Source organism: Perna viridis, chromosome 6 (genome assembly GCF_037379345.1).
Source record: "Perna viridis isolate PV_CMFRI_1.1 ecotype Kerala chromosome 6, ASM3737934v1, whole genome shotgun sequence".
In the NCBI taxonomy this organism is placed as follows: Eukaryota; Metazoa; Mollusca; class Bivalvia; order Mytilida; family Mytilidae; genus Perna; species Perna viridis.
This window is the reverse complement of record NC_142450.1, coordinates 35,742,911-35,765,212: the sequence shown is the minus strand read 5'-3', so window position 1 is coordinate 35,765,212 and position 22,302 is coordinate 35,742,911. Positions and strand designations below refer to the sequence as shown.

At 31.5% G+C, this 22,302-nt stretch overlaps 2 protein-coding genes across 4 annotated transcripts in view; one reads left to right on the top strand and one right to left on the bottom strand.

Annotated features, from left to right (window-relative positions):
• Positions 1–919: 919 nt before the first annotated feature.
• LOC148614741 (uncharacterized) lies at positions 920–20,248 on the bottom strand. 3 transcript variants are annotated; one of them, XM_088589058.1, is made up of 20 exons: positions 20,084–20,248; positions 19,169–19,433; positions 18,835–18,903; positions 17,036–17,110; positions 15,467–15,584; positions 14,266–14,381; positions 13,823–14,018; positions 12,874–12,952; positions 11,541–11,716; positions 10,551–10,626; positions 10,069–10,212; positions 9,638–9,734; positions 9,050–9,251; positions 8,607–8,721; positions 7,996–8,143; positions 7,154–7,298; positions 6,534–6,670; positions 5,647–5,803; positions 5,145–5,288; positions 920–2,329 (listed from the first exon to the last, which is right to left on the bottom strand). In XM_088589058.1, the coding sequence occupies exons 2-20, from the start codon at positions 19,387–19,389 to the stop codon at positions 1,901–1,903; spliced, it is 2,844 nt and encodes a 947-aa protein (XP_088445184.1). In that variant the 5' UTR covers positions 19,390–19,433; positions 20,084–20,248; the 3' UTR covers positions 920–1,900. The 3 variants fall into 3 exon arrangements, with proteins under 3 accessions (XP_088445184.1, XP_088445185.1, XP_088445186.1); XM_088589059.1 differs by having other exon boundaries at positions 19,169–19,429; positions 20,084–20,158; XM_088589060.1 differs by lacking the exon at positions 20,084–20,248 and adding an exon at positions 20,062–20,077.
• The window catches only part of LOC148614740 (zinc finger protein aebp2-like), a 41,155-nt gene continuing 39,035 nt past the window's right edge, over positions 20,183–22,302 (top strand). Inside the window, exon 1 of the mRNA XM_088589061.1 lies at positions 20,183–20,540. Within this exon, the coding sequence (XP_088445187.1) occupies positions 20,215–20,540 (326 nt within the window). The 5' untranslated portion in view covers positions 20,183–20,214. The remainder of the gene's footprint in view (positions 20,541–22,302) is intronic.

Sequence of the window (22,302 nt, the reverse complement as noted above, 5' to 3'; positions counted from 1 at the left end):
CAAAACTTAAAGCTGTATCAAGTTTGAATGTTGTGTCCATACTTGCCCCAAATGTTCAGGGTTAGATCTCTGCAGTTGTATCAAGCTGCATCATGTGAAGCATTTTATTTTCTATAAGGAATAATACAGAAATTTTTCACCACAAGAATCTCAGTTCACAATTGAATGGATTAATTTAAAATTTTGTGAGTGGCTGTCTATCAATTTGCCATACCTTGTAACCAATTTTATAATATCCATAATGATCTTGAACTTAATGATAACACAGAATCTACAGTGAAAACCCAATTAGGTAAGGAACTGCACAACTAATTCAGTTTCTATTGTGTTAGTGTATAATAATTCTAAAGCACATATGTACTTGTCAAAATAGGCTGTAGTGTGCCTCAACCTAAACAATTGTAGTACAGAATTTGAACTCTTTGAATTCTTCGAATCTCTGAAAAAGCTGAAAATGGCTCTTTTTAAAAACTGCTTTATCAATCATTGCAAATTAAGTAGCACTCTAGCTAAGGATCATGCAAAATGTGATTCATGGGTAAAAAGCCTACATATTTTTATTTTGTGATATTATGTTTGAAATGTCATAGTAAACAGAAATAAACATGTGGTTTTTCATATAACCCGTGCTCTTAGGAGATAAAAATTATATAGAATGCACTGTAGATTTCAAAATTAAGGGCAATAACTCTGTAAATGGCACTCAAATACAATAGAATCTTCTAAGACCAGGCAGATTTGAATGAATAATTACACATTTCATAGTATAGACCCATAAAACAACTGAATTACAAAAATAAAAATATGTAGCCTTTTTAGGGGTGTATCACATTTTTTAGATTTTGCATGATTCTTACAAAGACGACTACTTAAAATTTCATCGCAGATTACCATGGAAGTAGAGAAATAAACAAACCAATAGTACTGACATTCTTTTACTTATTTACCATCCCCTACTTCACAAAAGTTTTAACAATTAGAAGTATGGTAAAATGTGTCAGAAAAACATATTGTACAAACTTAATATAAAGGTATAGCACTTGAAATAAAAGACAGTTGCACCCATGTAAATCACCCAAGATCTAACATAATATCTTAATGCACCAAGTTCTAATGCTACAAAATAAAACTTTTGAAATCTTAGCTAGTAAATTAAAAAAAAAATCAGTTTTCCGCCTCTCCTCATACTGCTTTTTTGTTTGTACACAATCCTTTGCAACAGCAGTTCATATGTCTACAATTTTCACAAAAAAAAAAACGTTATTCTTGAACAGTCATTTTTTTTAAATTACAGGTTCTTGGGAGAAATACTTCACACACTGGTTCTTTGCCTCATTCAGGAAATGCAGAACAGTTCTCATTTTTACTTTGACATTGAAACCTTACACAAGGCTATTTTTAGTATATTTTAATAATTAATTCAGGCTTTTACTGAGGTTCAGTTAGTAAAAAAAAATAATTATCATGAGACAGCCAACCAGTCTGATATGCGTGCGAGTTATTTCCCTTTGCATGAAAATATGTCAGAACCACTAACTAAAAAAAAGAGACTACTGTGAAAGTACTTTAATTCGTGGATACAAATTTTTGTAGATTATGGAAGAAACACAAGTATACACTTCAGTAGAAATCTCTTTTTTCGTTGGCACCCAAATTTTGTTGTTTGACCTACCCATGAAAACCATAAAAAATTCATACCCCACAAACAATAATATTTTCACAGTATTAACATCTTCATATTTAAACAAAGGAACATAGAAATAACAGTAATGACATGTGTCACAATCTGATTATTTGCATGTCTAATTCTGCAACTGAATCATATATTTGGATATCTTTTTCAATAAAATCAATGCCTTGCAAGTACTTTCATGGAGGAGATTACAGCTCTCACCATTGATCAGTCATCAAACTCATCATGATAAGGTTGTAATGCAAACTTAGTCATCATCATCCAAACAGAGGCAGCCATATTGACTGTTGCAAATACCCAACCTGTGTAGCTACTTGAATATAAAATTAATGGAAAATTCAATGGCAAAGTCAATACAGTAATAATTTCTGTTAAATATAACACATTGTCGTACAGAATACCCCATAAAATGTAAAAATTTGGTATTGAAAATAACACTAATAGAATTTCTGTCACTCCACGAGCTAACATCCATCCAGATTTATAATGCCAAATATCACATCTGTAAATTGTGGCCACCATTAGAATTAACATGGCGGTAATTTTTGTTGCTGTGGTCTGGTTGTCTTCACGTAGGTTGCTGAATATTCTCATGTCTTTTTGTAAACACACTAAAACTATTGTGGCCCCACAACACTGAAAAAAAGGAAATGTATTTATAGGTTACAGACCACCAATTCAACCAATGAGCATTTGGAACGTACGCAAAAATAGTCCTACGCAGAAATTACCCCTGTTCCTCATAGTGCTGTGAAAAAAGTTCTCATTTTATTTAAAAAATTTAAACAGTTTCTGAAAGGAAAAACATTTCTGTACATTTTATAGGTGCATTTTGCTTCTTGTGATGTGAAGCCTAATCTCCATAATGATTTTTAAATATACCCCTATCTTGTGAAAACACTGGGATTTCCCATGCTATTTATAGACCCTTCACTTCCGGTGACCAGTACTGCACTGCAAGTCTGCTAACCCCACATGCCATTCTGAGGATTGTGAGCTGACATATGTAGAATCATGCTGATATATAGTCCTCTGCAGGTTAAAGTTAAGGTAATGTCCAGAGAAGCCATTGAATATTGTGAAATTAGCATAGAAGCCTATGGGAAGTGGAATTAGTGGTTTTTAGCCTTAAGCTGAAGCCATGGCAAAATGAAAAGTTTCTTGAAATAGCTTTAAACTACTTGAAGATCTTGTTAACTTTGCCATGAGAGGAATACACTACAAAAATCCTTCAAAATATGCATTTTTTTAAGTTATAGGTCCAAATTATGGAAAATTGGCCTTTTTGGCTGATTTTTATGTCCTATCTTGTAAAAAGTGTAGAAAATTTAGTAAAAATATCAAATATTAAACTTTGAGGGCTATATTTACCTAAATATGGTGGTAATCAGCACTTGAAATCAAGTTTTGTGTAGATTTGAGCAAAAATTAGGTTAGAAATGAGGAAAAACTCACTTTCATTACTGTGGTTAAGGCCATATAAGCATTCCCCTATGGCAACATGGAAAATCCATTATTGAGTACTTTTTTTGCTTTAGGTGCCCTTTACTGGTCATGTTTTAATGTGAAAACACTGTATTTATAAATTTAAAGCCAAATATATCACCTTTTGTGAAAATTTAAAGATTTAGGATTTTTGACATGTGATCAAGAAAAAGGGGGAGGCATGTCAAAAATAAATTTTTAAAAATAGACCAATTTCTCAGAAAATCTTTACTTTTAAAACTATTTCTTCATTAATATTGTTAAAAAACAAGTTGTGATTGATATTTTTTATTTGAAAAGTCAGAAAAAGTTCTTTGCAAATATTTAATGCATTTAATAATGGTAGAATATTGTCACTTTTTTGCTCGCACAACTTGGTTACCCTATATTTAAAAATCAAATATTTAAAAAAGTGCTTGTCACATTTCACTGAAACTTTGCAAATGCATTCAGTATGTGTGTAGGAAGATACCTGTATAGTTATTTATTTTTTCTAAGACAAAAAGTGACTCTTTAGGTTACAGACCACCAATTCAACCAATGAGGATTTGGAACGTACGCAAAAATAGTCCTACGCAGAAATTACCCCTGTTCCTCATAGTGCTGTGAAAAAAGTTCTCATTTTATTTAAAAAATTTAAACAGTTTCTGAAAGGAAAAACATTTCTGTACATTTTATAGGTGCATTTTGCTTCTTGTGATGTGAAGCCTAATCTCCATAATGATTTTTAAATATACCCCTATCTTGTGAAAACACTGGGATTTCCCATGCTATTTATAGACCCTTCACTTCCGGTGACCAGTACTGCACTGCAAGTCTGCTAACCCCACATGCCATTCTGAGGATTGTGAGCTGACATATGTAGAATCATGCTGATATATAGTCCTCTGCAGGTTAAAGTTAAGGTAAAGTCCAGAGAAGCCATTGAATATTGTGAAATTAGCATAGAAGCCTATGGGAAGTGGAATTAGTGGTTTTTAGCCTATATACCAATAAATATCTCATTGCCTAATTTTGTACAATTATGGTCTCTGTAATATACATAGATAGTAGATTGAAATTTCTGAAGATTGAAAACCAACCACTGTCCATTTAGTTGTTGATTGAATGTTCATACCTGCATATCTTCCTAAACTTACAATTAGTAAAAATATGCTCCCAATCATACATAAAAATGTATCCAATATAATAATACATATCATGTGAAGGTATACTGTAAACATTTAAATTTGTGCTATATTCACAAAACATTTTTGTGCGAAAATAACAACTTGTGAAAATTTCCATCATTTAATGTGGCTCACAGAAGCCAGACCGCAACATTTGTCCCAATGCTGAACTTTCCATGTATACAGTACACAGTATAAAGTATGATGTTCTTTATAGGACAAAGTAAGTAAACTATAAATAAACATCTGTAATTATCCTAATATTGATACAGTAGATAAAAAGATCAGCTGATTATATATAATTGTTCAAACAATTAGAGTCACTAAGCCTTCTCAGGAGCACCCCCATTTACTTCATTAAGAAATATAACAAGTATAGATGTGGTGAATATATCAAAAGAGACAACAACACCATCAAGATAAAAATGGCAACCCAAGGCCACAATTCCTGATTTGGGACAGGTGCAAAAAATGTGGCAGGGTCAGAGTACTTTGGCATGATCACAACCCTTCCCCATTTAAATCTGGCCAGTGTGGATAAAATATTTCACAATTAAACACATCTAAAACTCAGTTCAAAAAGATCTGAGTCCCTTGTTATAACAGAAATAAAGATGCATATATAGCAATCATGGAGCATTAGTTGGAAATGTTTTGCAATGGGCTCTTTTTAACTATCTTTGTTTCAATAACCTAAAAAAATGTTTTTATGATAAAATAAGGAATTAACACCACCAATTATAAATTTCACCCTAGAAACCGATAATTTTTACTTTAACACATTTTTACATACTAACCCAGACATCATGATAGAAACTGGATGTAGGAGCCACTAAACAAATCATTGAAAATGAAATAAATGTGGCTATATTCCCAATGGTTGGTAGATATGGTTTCTCCTTCTCCTCCTTAACCTCTGTTAAAGGCAAGATTTCTCCAATCTGTAAAATGGAAATAGCATGTTATCTGATGATCTTTAAAGTATAGTCAAAATCATATAAAATAGAAACTTGGTAGAAAATGGATACTAAAAAAAGATCATTTTAACAGAGTTATCTCCCCACGTATTATTAATTTTTCAAGGGATTTCATTGAATACTCATTTCTAAAAATAAATAAATAACAATATGTTCCATATAATCATTACAAATCCTGACATTTAAATCATAGTTCTCTATTAACTGATGTGATTAGAAGTAGATTATTCTATAGTACTTAGTATCATGTTTGTGACAATGTGAAAATGTTTAATTCCACAAACAGTAAAGTTTTAACCAAATGTAACATGTACAAACAAACCTGTCGTAATGCCAGTAATTTGAGACAAATACAGATGACCAGACTGGAACAGGTAATCAGTTTTACTGACGGTAAAGTTAGGAACATTTGATGATCCTCTCTTGTGGCTATGTCGGAGACCATGGTTGAAATAGACACCACTGCTAACAGGACTGACCTACAAAAGTACAAAGTAAAATCAAACCTGTTTAAATCAATTTATGATAGTTTTATATGTTGGTTAGGTGGCCCATTAATAAGTGACATAAAGGCCAAAATTGTAGTAAGAACCGAAAAAGGTAGCAAGTAGCTAATAGTTCTTGCAATCTTTAAAATAAGCAAAATAAAAGATAAAAATACACATTTACATGAAACAAATTCTATTTTAAAGCCAAAAGATTTGCTTCACAACCTAATCAAATTCAATCTGTCAACTGTTTACAGTTTTCACTTTGTGGATCTACCAGATTTGTTGAAAAAGAGAACTCTGCATGCTGAACCAAAATGGCTTTGTTGTAGTAAGACCCTTTTGTGTTAACTGCAGGGTATTCAATAAGCATTCATAACATATACAAGTACCAGGGATGAGCTTTGAATACCACCAGGAAAGAAGAAATGGGCAAAATCAGAGACACTGAAAGTTAATAAACAGTGAGATAAAAAATCATAATGACAAATATTAATTTATAATAACTAAAATACAGATTTCTGAGGAAAAATCACATTCTGTTGTACTTCTACAAGGTAGGGCCTTGGGCAGAACACATTTTTTTCTTGTGGATGTGTATATTAAGCGTGCTCATCGACTATACCAGTTTTCACAATAGGTTCTTTTGCCTGATGTCTTGAAGTATAAACTTCCTCATCATATACAGGTGCAGTACATGAATTTCTATGATCATACTTACATGTTTATGAATCTCTTTTCAAATGTATGTTTAAGATGCTGAGCTTTGACAAAACACAGGACAATACAAGTTATTATGCAGGCAGATGCCATGAATAGTAGTACTCCAGAAACAGGAACATTCTCTTCTGGGTATAACTAAAATCAAAATGAAGAATATGATTGGTAAATATCACACCATTCCCTTACACAAGACATCAGCACAGCCAACATGTACACGTATAATAGGGTGATGAGATGAATGCTAGAAATGACTTATTTAATCTGAACTGGAAAAACTAAAAGCAAATTTTACTAAAGGATTTCACCAGTAACTATCAAAGTACATTTGTATAAACAACATTTTTTGAACAGTAAGTTGAAGCTTTGCATGTCTGAAATAAAACCTTACCATTTAGCATACCTATATAAAGTTTCTGTCAGTGTGTGTGTGTGTGTGTGTTATGGGTGACTGTGATAATGAATTATTGTTATAATGAATTTCGAATTCAAACCATATGGTCAAAATGCACATCTGCAGTCATCAAATACTGATAGGAAGTTTATGATGCTTGAGAAGATGTTATAAGATTGTCATATTTATCACTTTGTAATGACAATAACAAGAAAACATGACATTACTGTAAAAGCTGCTCTGAATCCAGGACACATGCCAAGGAAGGTTGAACACAGTATTATCTGTAGGAACTGGTTAATTGAATCAGAAACCATGGCAACAATCAAACAAATCACACTAATAACCTCTAACCACTGGAATACACTGTATCTGAAAGATTAAAACAAAGTTCAAAATCAAGCTAAATTACTGTCATTGATTAAACAAGCAATTCTTAGCCTTATTCCCCTGCTGCAGCAAAAAAAGTTTAAGTGCAAAAGATACTTAACTCCTGTAAGTTTGTTGAATCCAAACTGCTGCTCAACATGGTCAACTACATATAGTGACTAACAATCCTACAAAATTTTAACAAAATCCATTGAGTGGTAATTGAGGAGGTGCATTCACAAAGTGTTCCTATAGTGTAGCATGTAAAAATTCAACCTAGTCCCATATCCCCTGCAAATTTTTGTTGCATCAAAATGGCAGTGCAATATGACCATCTACATGTGGTAACTAAAAATCCTGCAAAATTTGAATAAAATCTGTTCAGCGGTATTGTTGTATAAAGTTGTATAAAGTTGCCAGTATTTCTATGTCCCCATCTGCAATTCTGTGAGGGACAACAAAGAAAACCTTTCATTTTCCATTATTCCATCACTGAAGAAAAATATGTTAATTTTTCTGACTATTAATGCTAGAAAACTTCTCTGTGTATGATTGACAACATCATAGAGTCTGTAAAGCAAATATAGCAATTCACCCTATGGATTTGAATGCATGAAGTCTTTCTCAGGACAAAGATTACATAAAAGTGTGTGAGATAGAGTCTTTATATATTAACACACTTTTTCCAACAATAACTTACAATGTGAGTGACATGTCAGGTCTAAAAAGTACAAATATAATGCCCATGAATACAGCCAGTATGCCAGAATATTTGTATTTAGCATCCTCTGGATGATGGATTGACTGGGCCATCAGTATCAACACACCGTTCAGGATAAAACATAACCCTGTAAAAAACATGTATATAAACAGATGTCCAAAGAAATAATCATTTGAAGTTATTTTTTTTGGTTCTCAGAGCATTTTTCATGAACACAAATGAGAAATGAAGACTTTTCTTTCTACTTTTTAGTTGCCCAAAAATACAATAAGGGCAATTTTTACATTGTTTAGACAGAAAATAAAAATGACTAATATATGGGAAAAAAAAGGTAATGAGCCACCTCCAAAATTGGTAGAGAGGGCCCGGAGAACCAAATAAATTATTTCAAGTAGTCCGTTCACATAATAATATGAATTAAAAATTGTTTTGGATCAGAGGAAATGCATACATATATGATTAACAGCCTACTAAGGGCCTTAATTATGCCATCATAGCTATGGGATAACGAAAGGCATGAAATTTTTTTATATCATGGTATCTGTATTTTGGATTGTCAATGTCCATTTAACTTAAACCCTAATCGTTACCTGTTATATCACTACCAGATGCTTCCGACATAAATATGTTAGATGACATAATGAACACCAATGGATTAGCATTTACTAAGACTGAGATACACAGCAATACAATATGGAGGGTCAACTGAAATGTATTAAAAAGCTACATGTATTAGAGTTAAAAAAAAAAAAAAAGCCATAAAATATGGTGTTAGAGTTTACGTTTTTTTTAGGGTAGTCTCTCACTTTTTTCTGTATTTTTTTTGTAAGCATTACTTAATACATGTGTCTTAGATGGGAAAGTTATGTTATTGTCCTGATATGTTTTCCTTTTGCAGTTTAGTGTAAATTATGATTGATACTGAATTCATTTTACAACATTTTAATTATTTAATCATATCACACACTCCTTTTTCTACTATTAGAAGTTTGACAAGTAATAATCATGTGCTAACATGGAAATCTATACATACTGAATGAACATTGGTGTCAAAATCAGCCACAAAAATCCTAATTAACATGTAGACAAGGAAGAAAATGGTGACATAACTATATACTGGTACCCTGTCTGGGTGAAACACAAACTGTTCTATCAGTACAGCTGTAGCTTTGGTCAGGTACAGTGACATACAGAAACAACTCAAACGCAATGGTAACTTCTTAGATAAATACAACCTGCGAACAGAAATGTTATGTATCTGGTAACTCAGTAATCCTTTGAAGTAGATTTTTAAGAAAATATTAGGATTATTTCTTTAGAGTGGTGTAATTGCTATAATTAGATTTTTTTTCTTTTTTAAAATTAAATATCACCATGATATGATGTTAGTATCTAAAATCAGAAATTACATGATACTGTACTATATATGTATTATTAGTTGTGTCTTCTTTTAGTAATTTTTACAATTTGCATTAACTTACATATACATGTACTTTATTTCACCATCTGTTCTACCAGACCTGTATACATACTTTCATTAACAAAAGAAGTGTAAAAATGTTATCATCAGTGTCAAATACCTAATTATAAGATGGTCATTTTTGTGTTAAGTTCAGTGTACCTTTGGAATGTATAAGCAGCTATGATACTGGTAATAATGAATAACTGCCACCTGTACAAGCCAGCTTCATATAACATAGTCTCACAGAATACAAACACTACAATCAAAAGTACATCATGACATATGTAACATATTGGACAAATACACACACAATGTATTTCATTATTTGAAATTGGCTATTTAGGTCACTGAATTGACAAAAAAATGAAATTCCGTGTATTACATCCTAAAGAAGCTTCAAACAGTTTAATAAAAGAAAATGTTAGAAACTTCAGCAGGATTTATTTTTTAAGAATCAGATGCCATTTATAAATCTAACAAAATTAGCTATGTTACATATCACCTAACATTACCAGTGCCAATTAATATATTCCTTGTCTGAAGGTTCTTTCCTATGCAATGAAGATAACCTGAAATAAGAATTTACTTACCAAATGTCTGTATGAATACTAAAATACTGAAGAATTCTTGTTTACCATAACTACTAACATAACCAATCAGAAGGCACAATACAGCATTGGTCAACATCATCATGTATACCCCTGATAATGGCATACCAAATACAAATTTGAAAGTAGTCTCAGTTAAAGAAAAACACGGGTTACATTTTTATAGGTTAAAATTGAATTATAACATCATATTATAAACATGTAATGCAATGCAAAAGGAATTCAGTCTTTGAAACTCAAAAATAAAAGAACTGCCTATAACTGAAAAAAAAACAGGTTCTCAATGATAAATAAAAATGGAGAACACTGTGAAGTACAATGTAGTGAAGACATCCAGATAGACTTTTCTTTTTTTTTTTTTGTAAAAGGATGATCATGAATTTCTAATCCTACTGATTTTAAAAATAAATTAGAAATCTAAGCTTAAATATTTTTATTTTACAGATCTATAATGTAAGGATATGCAATCTTCCATGGTAACAATGATCCCCAAACCACAGAAAATATAACAGCTACAGCTAAAACTCCATCTGATAATCTCTGAAAAATTAGGAACATGTAAGACATAATACTATCCAGATGAAATCTTATCCTGTGGATATTATTTTACATTATTTTTTTTTTCCAGAGGATATTATTTGATTGTGAAAAATTGTCCACACCTACAAAATTGCTTCCACTGGTACACCTTAAATTCATAGCACAACTTACAATGCACCAACATACTTTTTTGACAGATTTAGAATATATATATATATATATATATATATACATATATTTTTAATTTTCATATGATGTTCTTCTGTGTTAAGACTTCATCAAAACTTTTTTTAACCAACTATCATTCTAGAAGGAAAAAAGTTTGGCAAACTTGTACAACATTTATTATGAAATTGTTTGCAACTTGTGTCATCAAGAGTAGTACCTGAGAGAGCTTGTATTCTACCTTCTCTAATGTCATCTTAAAGATGAAAAACTTCCATATTGTTATAATGTTATATGTCTTATAATTTCATAAACTACTACTCAGTTCTTACTGACTGGACATTGAAATCTATTTAAAAGTGATTGATCAGCACACTTCAGTTTGAACATTTTAAGTATCATTTAATTTGTTAAACATACACATCTTTCAAAATTATTAGCTTTAAAGTTTAGAATTAACTTTGGGCTGGAAGCAAAACTTTTGAATTAAAATATTAGTCCTGTAATGAAAGGATTTGTACAAGTTGCAACTAATTTCATGATAAATGTTGTACAAGTTGTAACATGTACAGAAATAATTGTTCTGGTGGCACATTGTATTTTCGTGTCATACAAGTTGCAACATGTGCAATAATTTTGTACAAATTACATATATATGCATACATACATCACCTTATGAAGTTGCAACCTATATAGATACATTGTTGTATATATTGATATTCAGTAACATTAATTTTAATTAATCCTACCTTATTTTTCTTGTATCCTAAAACAGCACCAAACACTGAGTAGACACCTATAGCTCCTGGTAACCAGGGTAAAAAATGAGATGATATACCAAGATGCATCAGCACAGGATAACACAAAATGGTGGCTGAAGCTCCACTCAACCATCTAAGCTTGACGACTAAATTATGATCTTGACCTGTAAATGTTTAAAAAAAAATGGTATCTGTCACAGAAACACAATCTTCTTAGGTCCTATTTAAAAATTTCATGTTAATCTCCTACATTACATTTTGTTACATGAAGCCAGATAAATAATAAAAATTGTCAGTTCTTGGCAGTAAATTATTACCATGATACCATATGAATGATAACAGAATATTTAATATAAATACTTTAAATTTTTCAGCTACAGCTATTGAGGACATATAAATGATTAAATACATGTAGCTGTAACCCAGAATTAAACATTTTCCAGCACTGAAAATTTGAAAAAAATGAATGGATGTATCATCACATCTCTATTCAACAAACAAAAAAAGGATCAATAATCTTGTAAATCAATCATTAACAGGATGAACCAATTTGCTGTATATGAATCCAGTTTGATCAAAATTCATTGATGCATGCTAATTGTAGAGTGGTTATAAGAATGTTACAGAATGTGCACCAATGATACTATGAAGATGTTTAATATTTACCGGTAGCAAATAGTTATTTCACAGAGGGTCATATGGCATTATATGGACTGGTATGTTGTCCTGAAAAAATTAAATGGACCGAAGTGCAGCTGAGGTCCATATAATTTTTAAGGGCGACATACCAGTTCATATAATGCCACTGGATCCTCTGTACAATTAACTATTCACTATATCATACTTCAAGCTCCATTTAAAAAGGTACTCAACTGTACTGTGTGATGCTGAAGATATCATATTTGAACAACTAAGCAAATCTGCCAGACGACATGTTTGTTTTGATTGAAAATCAAGTAACAGATTCGAATCCGGAACGAGACTGTCAATGAAAATAAGCCACACCTATCTGTCCAATATGATTCCAGCCGGTCCATATGGCATTTTGTGGACTGATGCAATTTAAATATGGAAATACTTATAATTTCTTAACAGTATTAAATTCATGGGTATTGATTTTCATACCATGTCAAAATTTTGTTAGTTCATGGCATTTTGAATTCATCTACTTGTGTAAGGCCATTAAAGTTTTGAATAGTTTTTCGGTTTGTTGGGAATACAAGTTCAAGGTTTGACATGAACACACATACACACAAATTGGTACAGCCTCACTGGTGAGGTGATAATAAACTGTTAAGGCCTCAGTTTTTATCTTTATTACCTAGAGCTTCTATAAGAGGTCTGATGCTCATCAATGTAAACAAAAATGTCTGAGTCATGGATAGAAACATTACTTCTGTCTGTAAATATAGAATTAAATAATAACTATATTAGTATTGTAATGCATGGCGATATTTACCACAGAAAGCAAGAAAGGATGCAATATATTTCATACTTTCTTGTGCAAATAAAGCTTCAAATGTTATGACATTATCAAAAACAAAAAGGCATAGAAAACTAAATTTTAGAAATTGCTACATAATAAAATAAAAAGTTTGCATCAATATTGTCGAACATTATAACCTTTAGTATATAAATTGCAATGACAAGTTTTTCCAAAATGTCTGTCCATGTAATACCTGTGTGAGGGTAGTCAAGGACACAGAGATAACTCCTAGATTTTCTAATATTGGGTCAATGACACATTCTAGTGACATGAAATTGGAGACTTCAAATATTACAATGGGCTAATAATATGACTAATGCATTATTTTTACACAAAAAAATGGGCCATTGTCTTATGCCTCCCCATCTTTTTAGGTAATTTGTGCATTATTAGGGCCAATGGCCTGTGACCCCAACCAAAAGTGATTCCTGATGATGTTTAAAAAAAAACCACAGTTTTGCCTAAAATAAAACAGACAACTTCCTCAAAGTTCATGCAACAACCCAATAGTATTATTGTGAGAGTGAGTAATTAGATTATACATGTAGTCACAGAATGCATATAATTTACCACATAGAAACAGTGTACAGCTGATTATTGGTCTTCTACAAAAAAATAAAATTTTTCCTTTAACTTGAAAAAAATGGCAATCAAATGATGGAAAGAAAAAAAAATCTTAGGCATTATAAATTAAAGGCTATGCATTAAACAATCTTAAATGAATACTGCATCCGAAAATCTAGCTATTAACAGAGTTAAGCAGATATATTCAGAGAAAACTTACAAAAAGTGTGATATGGAAAAGCTGATTTCGGTGAACAACGTGATTGAGAATTTGTAACAGGGGAGGTAATAAAAAATATCCAACTGAAATAGATGTCAAAGCTGGTGTCTTTAGAATATTACAGTTATCTTCTTCATTTTCTGGCTTTCTGAAGGATGATGTTGTTGGTGTCATGAACATCTGGAAAAAGATGAATCTGAAAACAAACATAAGACATTCATGTACATACATAAATATTACAATGCAATCAAACATAATACTCTGGTAAGATTTCCTTGGAAAATGATAAAGGAAGAAACTCAAATTCATTACTTAACCTTCATTTTCTGTTGGAACACTTATGAATATGTGATACATTTATTTCTTTATGAAATTTTTATTATCTTAAAAATCATCTTTTTTTTTCAGTTTTTAAAGGGATGGAGTATATAAAAAGTACATACCCAACAAATGCTAGAAGAAATGGTATGAACTTCATAGGAATAACTGTAGAAGCTGCCCATGATAACAGACAGACAGATAGAGCTGGGTATAATCCAAATAGTAGCTCCTCCATGAACTGTATAAAATATTAAAAGACAAAAAATGGTCAAATTAAAAATGTGAAAATGAAGTGGGATTTATTAAATTTTGGTATACATACAGGATATCCCTGGTTACCAATTGTGTTTAGAAATACATGTATTATTTCAAGTATAAATATCTCTGTCATAATTTTTATGCTTACATCATATATTTAGATTAAAATATAACTTTTTGTATATCCTATATAAGTATTCATTTAAACCCTTAATCTTCTACCCTATATCAAACCCCTAGACCTATATCGCATACCTTGTATTGCACCCCTTCACAAACCATACTTGAAACATGATTAGAATATATGATAAAATGAACATGTAACATTCAGTAAATATCATATATTCATTTCAAAATATACCTTTTTGGTTCATGTATGGGCATTACAGGTGTTTGTTTAAACCATATATATCGTTTACCTTATATCACATTACCTATATCACATCCTACACAGAACACACTTGAAGTATAGTTAAAACATATGATACAATGAACATGACATGCCAAAATCTGTATCATATGTGGTATCAACCCTTGACCTATATCACCCTGCAAGCTGGTGGCCCTTTGGGAGACATAGGAGTCTCAGGTTGATATGCCGTGTGATACAGATTTCTACATGTAATATATCATGACTTATCTTTTCTAACCGACATATTCTTTCACTCTGGATTGTTTGATTATCATATTGCTCCAACCTTCTGTTTTATTGACTTAATACAAATATCTGACAAAAAATAATTGTAGGCAGAATATATTTATGTATTTCAATTACTAAGATGACCTTAGATGTAAACAAATGCTTATGCTATTTTATTAAAATAAACATCACAAAAAGTAACACTAGATCTGTTATTCATTACAGTACCCCAATTTTGCAATAATTTTCCACTAGGTGAGTCTATAATAAGCAGTCATTCTAGTCTAAAACCAAACCCCTTTTGAATGGAACCTTATATATGGCTATAGATGTCAAGTTCAGTTTTCTTTAAGGTGATAAATCAATGGTTTTGACATGACTTATTAAGGAATGGGTTCAGAAATATTTCATTGTCCTATACCTACAATACAGATATCTGCCTCATTCATCCTAAACACTTTGATGTTAAGTATGATCCATGCACCAGTCAGCAGTATGAAACCGTTCACTAGGGCTAAAAGGATGAGATTCAAAACAGATACCCTGAAAAATAAGAAATTTAAGTAGGGGCCATATTCCTCTACAAAGAATGTCTGATGAAACAAGAGGCTCCTAGGAGCCTGAATCACTCACCTCTTTAAATTTTTGCCTTTCAAGGGCAATAACTAAAACAAGAAGTCCGACAATTTGGACTCAAAGAAGATTTTGCTTGGGCTTATCATAAGTATCATATCATCAATTGAAAGTTTCTTTCTATCTACTAAAGTTAACAAGATATTGGCTGAAACTGCTAAAAACATCATTTTTTGCCTTTCAAAGGGCATTTACTCAAACAAGAAGTCGTCCGACAACTTAAATCTCCACACACTTTCGTAGGCCATATCACAAGGATCATTTCAGCAATTAAAAGTTTCTTTTTATCTATCATAGTTTTCAAGATATTGGCCGAAAACTGTAAAAAAAAACATTGTCACCTTTCAATGGCAATAACTGTAAAAAGGAGTCATCCAACAACTTTGACAAAATGCATACTTTTGTAAGCCTAATAATGAAGATCATTTCGGCAATAAATACAATTTGGTTAAACCTAATAGGTTTGGAGAAATATGTGAAAAACTTTTGACTGACCCCTATGTTATATTTTTAGCAACAGCAGCTATGTTTTTCAACAGATCAAAAATCCCCACACCATTTCTATGCAAAACACCCTAAGGAACACTCATACCAAGTTTGGTTCTGATTGGTCCAGTAGTTTCAGAGCGGAATATTTTTAAAAGAAATAACATCAAACAAAGGGAAAAAAAATGCGGAAAAAGGGCAATAACTCCAACATGGCTTAACAAAATAAAAAATGATAATTTGACCATAGATAGATCTCATCATGTTGAACACTTTTACCACTTCAGAACTTGGCTAAACCTAGTAATTTTAGAGATATATATGAAAAACTTATGCCTGACCCCTATGTTCTATTTTTAGTAGAGGCGGCCATATTTTTTGACAGATTTAAAAATCCCCACATCAATTCTATGCAGAACACCCCAAGAAACATTCATACCAAGTTTGGTTATAACTGGTCATGTAGTTTCAGAGGAGAAGAGTTTTGAAAATTTGTTAACAACGACGATGACAGACGCCAAGTGATGGCCTTTGGCCAGGTGAGCTAAAAATTACAGAAGTATAGTCACCGTATGAATCACCAGTAAAAACTAAGTAACTGGATACGCTTGCCAATTGAAAAGTTTGAGTCTAATTGTTTAAAAATTTTATTCAGCAAATACCAAAAAGAAGTATTTCAGGGTGGTCTTGTTCTTTCATTTCATAAGATTCATTAGTCATGATTAAAAAAGAATAGTGACTGTAACTATCAGACAAAATTATGGTCAGAAACAAGGAATCAAGAACCATCTTCAGTAGGTCTTATAGATAATTGTTGGGAAAAAATCCTTATATCTAAATCTTTGATAATCAATAACCTTGTACCTTCAACTTACCAGATCAAAGGAAAAAATGAGTATATGATAAGTATATGGGCTGGAACAAAGATTGACAGGAATAGAATCATACTCCTGAAATTAAACACATTTAGACAAAATTATTCATATTTCAAAAAACATTTAAACAAAATTATTCATATTTCAATCAATCAACTTGTAGCCATATGTCCTAGGCGCCACAAAAATGTTGAAGTGCAACAGTCAAATTACTCCTGTAAAATTTGTTTAATCAAAATGGTGGCACAAAATAATCCACTAAAACTGATTCTTTGACATATTCACCATACCTATTCTTGTTATATGACTAACAATCCTACAGAATTTGAACAAAATCTGTCAAGTGGTTTCCGAGGTATTGCATCCACAAGTGTGACTAAAAAGACACTGATAATTCTATGTCCCCTTCTGCATGGCGGCAATGAATTAAAATATAAATATATTTGTTCAGGATCATACTGTCTAATGGTGATGCATGCCAAAGGGATGCCAACATTTTTATATTGTAAATGTTTGCCAGACAAGATTGATAAATTTTGGTACATGTACATGTAGCTTTCGGTACAAGACACTAGAATATACATGAAACCTATTGTTATAAATAATTCATATATTTCTGTTTGGATGAAATCTATAGTAGCAGGCTGATCATGTATATAAACCTAATGCAAGTATTTTCTACATGTTTGACACCACATGAGTCAAATTGGTGCAGTTTTCTTAATTTTTATTTAGTCTTATTCCAGATTTATGGGAAAAAGATAATGCATAAATAAAGTAACTGGAGACACCTAGAATCAACTGCCCCTGGACATTCCTAGATGTTTTTGTAACAAGATGTAAGATAAAAGAATACATTCAAACCTCTTTAAGTCAAAGTTGAAATGCTTGACTTATCCTCAGTTCCAGACATCTGAGGTTGAGTAAAACCAAGAAATATATTGATAAATGATTATTTCTGCTGTTCAAATGATTTGTCGTGCTTGTACAGTATATGTAATTCACTTCTTCTAGGTAGTTCATATACTTGCATACTGTATTTGAAAGATAATTTTTGTGAGTTGTATATCAGTCACATTATAAATGCTGAACAACATTGAGGGTTTTAGAGAAAAAAGCTTGCTTAATTTTTTTCTATGTTCAAAATGTCATTAGCACATAACATGTTGCTTAGAACAATTCTAAATCAGGAATATTGTCATACCATGCACACTACATTACTAGGATAAAAATTTTAGATTCACTAGTGAAACAAACTTAATGGCTGAAATACATCAGTTGCTATGGTCTGTGTGGTGTGTAATTAAATGAGTAAATATCATTTCAAGAAATAAAATTTATAGGTAATTTAAATTTTTTTTTATCAAAATATCAAATGTCATTATTGAAAATTCTGAAGTTTGATTACTCAAATTTGTTTCTTTTTACAATTCAAGGTATTTTGTTTTACTCAAATACACAAAACAAGAAATAAAGATGTCAATGAATTATTACATGACAAACTTCTATCATTGCTTGTAATAAAGCAATTAGCTTTCCCACTAATTAGTTGACTGAGAGACATCAGAGTCAAATAACCTTGAGAACCTTGACTTATCCAAGATTTCTACTTATCAAAGTTTGAGCCATCAGACTAAAATAAAATTGTTTTAATGTATGGACAGTTTTGCTGAGACTGTCAACCTAGTTAGATTTTGACACATCAAGATTGGACTACATAACTCTCCAGTTGTATTTGATATTGGAATTTGCTGTGTGGTAATATAATTATAACAATGACAATGCCAACAGTTTCTTACCTTTGGTGCTGTCCTTTACTATCAATACACAGCATGACAGCTATACCAAAACAAATAAGAAGTACCAAGCTGAAAAACAGGAAACATATCTAAACCCTTACAATATTAGAATTACAAAAATATGAATGAATCTAACAGAATAGTACAACACTGTCATTAAATGATAATGCTTCATTATATTTCATTCTCATAAACCAATAATACTCTTAATAAAACTTAAGAACTTATACCACACAATTTATTATTTTTCATTATCATGAACTAAATGTACCAAATATAACAAGTCATTCTACTTTGTACCACACTGAAAGGAGAAGGAAAGAAGAAGACTTACCTTTCTCCAACCATGGAGAGCATTAAAAGGAAAACAGGAAGAGCTACAACACTTAATCTTCTATTGTAACGAAATCTTCCTGGATCTACTAAAACCTTTGGCGGTGATATAACATGACCATTATTCTCAACCTCAGCACCATAAACTTCTTCATCTGTCAAAGGAACTTCTGTATCCTCATTATCTGCAAAGCCAGATCGATGATGCAAATCTGTATCCATGGTGACAGATTTAGGTACAATGTAGCTTAATACTCATCATCTTCCTTAAAAAAATTTAATCTTTCTTAGAATTCACCAATTCAGTGTATTTAAATTACTAAAATAAAAATTTGATACAGACTGGATTGGTTTTATTACAACAGAAAAAAGAATGGGTATAGTAAGCAAAACCTAAATAATAGAAAACAGCAATGCTTTTCTAAGTCATGATCGAGTACCTCGAAACATTTTATCGATTGCTATCTTACATGTTTGATAAGCTTTCACAATTGATTTAAATGGAACTACCATGCTGCAATTTTTCATTACACTGTTTTTAAGCTCTAATGGTTAAAATGTGGTCCACAAAGAGTTCATCTGGTATTAATTAAGGACAAAACAACAAAAGGAAAGTGAAGTAGATTTTTTTAAAGACTTTCTCGCATTCCCAAATATAAAAAATTTGGCTAGATATTGTGTGATCTAATCTAACGAGAATTCTATTTGACTTGACTGTCCAACCTGTTGTTACTTTAAAAGAAGAAAGGGGATTCAAATAGCTTGTCTAGCAATGCTCTTCAACAGTTCAATGAACATGTTTAATTTCTGTCTTCATGATTTTCAGTATTTTATGAAATAAGCAAATTGAAAATTCGAAGATTATTATACACAAACATGTATTTATCAACATACAACTCTTTTCATGAAGCTTTACCTAACAAGGTATGTGTTTTTCTTATATTTGCTCCCATTTTTACAATCAAAGCACCTGCCATATTGGGAAAACCCCTCTGCAGTGAGGGGATTCCGACTGAAAATGTTTGACGTCACGGCGAGAGTTCAAAGATGGCGGCGGTCGGGTGCATGGAAAGTTGTGGACAAGATAGTGAAGAAGGACAAGCTGAAAGCGACTCTAAACTGGATCGATTCACCAGGAAAAATGGATTAAACCACACATGTTACTGTAATCCTATTTCTGTTGATTGCAATTTAACTAAAAATGTATTTCACGAAAAAAATCATAGACTGAACGGCTCATTGAAACAAAACTCATTTACCAAACCGTCAATCCCGGCCCTTAGATCTCGCAGTGAAAGGAATTCCGTGGGGAGTGAACCGCCGAAAAGAAAGAGAAGATTGTCCAGACATGATAAAATCGATGGAAGCAACTCGTAAGTTTTTTTGTTTACTACAGATTTTGTGAAAAGCTCAATGCAAATTGCAGCTCTTTCTGGACAAAGACATCTTGAATGGGGCACCAAAGGGATACGTAGAAGTGTTTTTATTTTTTTCTCTTATGAGAATGACTTGAAGCTTAGATACTTTGGAATTTTAGAACTTAAGTTGAATATTTAAGTCATGCATATTTAGTCTAGCTTTGCCCATAATTGCATATATATTAAACTTTTAACTACTTTACTTTAGTAATTATTTAATACAAGGCTGTTGTTTCTTCTACAGGCACTATAGTATAGAGGTTACTTTGATTAATGAATACTGTAGTTGTAAAAAAATAAATTGTCAATGTGTATTAAGAAAATGACACGATGACAATATATTTTATTTGACACTAATGAACATACACTATAAAAATAAAAAAAATAAATCAATTGCCAGTGTTTCTTCTGCCCATATTTATAATTTGATCAGCTATTTTATGTACAGTTCCTTTTTGGATATAGTTCATGGTCACTTTCAAGACTTAAAATAAATTTTTATTGTTTGTACACAATTCTATGTACATGTCCCTAAACTGTTACTACATGTATATTAACACCATATGATGCACACCCTATGAAGACCTTTCCCCATACAACATTATACAATGTAGATACATGTATGGGCATGGAAAAAGTATCATTTAACAGGGTCAGAACATAGATAATCAAACAAAAATTACATCAATTTGTAGCAGGTTGCCTGAAAGTCAAATATGCAAGATTCATATTTACATGTTAGATGTACACATACAAAAAAATATAAGTTCATTTACATGTAATCTACAAAAAGTTGTCCACATGGACTTTTTAGAATTATTTTGCACAATATCATGTTGATGTCTGAAATTTACTTGTTTTTTTTTCTGTCAGCATCCATGGACATTGTACATGTACAAAATGTACATGTATGTTAAAGTTTGCTTTCTCTTTAGCATGTTCTACATTATAGCAAGTATTGATTTTTATTCTCAAAACTGTAAGCAGTAGATGGTACAAATGTAGCCACATAGCAAAATGCTAGTTGAGCATGGATGTGGCTAATTAAATTTGAAAATATATATGTACATTATGTAGCCTATTCAAATGCATTGGACACTAGCCACAATATTGTCTATGCCTTTATTTCTTAAACATTGTGGTTTATGCAAATTTTCTACTATTGCAAACATATCAAGAAAAATAAATTAAAACTAATTGCTGTTCAGCTTCAAATTTGAAAAGAAATCATACTTTATATTGAAAATGTAACTTTACGAAGTAATTCTGCAGTACGTGAACACAAAATATACATATACATTGTACAATAGTGTGCACTGAGAGTATGATTTCTATCAGTACTAAAAATGTAATGTAAATTGTACATTTTTTGTATGTGAACAGGTACTTACAATTTTACTTCCTGTTTGGTACATACAAATGTATATGTCATTTGCATGTGAAGGACAGAAACTTTCATCATATAATATTATAGATTCTTTCTTCCAAAGTTTTTTAAAAGATCTTTGATACTACAATGAAGATTACTACACTACTGCTGTAGTCCCTGACCCACCAGGTTATTTTACTGTCTCCATGGTCAAAGCATATTATTTTTGTGTCATATCGATTTCAAGACTGTAGGATACACATGCATTTTGTTCATTTACAGTTTGTCAATTGTAGAATTCTAGAAATTTTAGGTAAACTAGCCTTCTTTCAGTGTTTACATGTACCA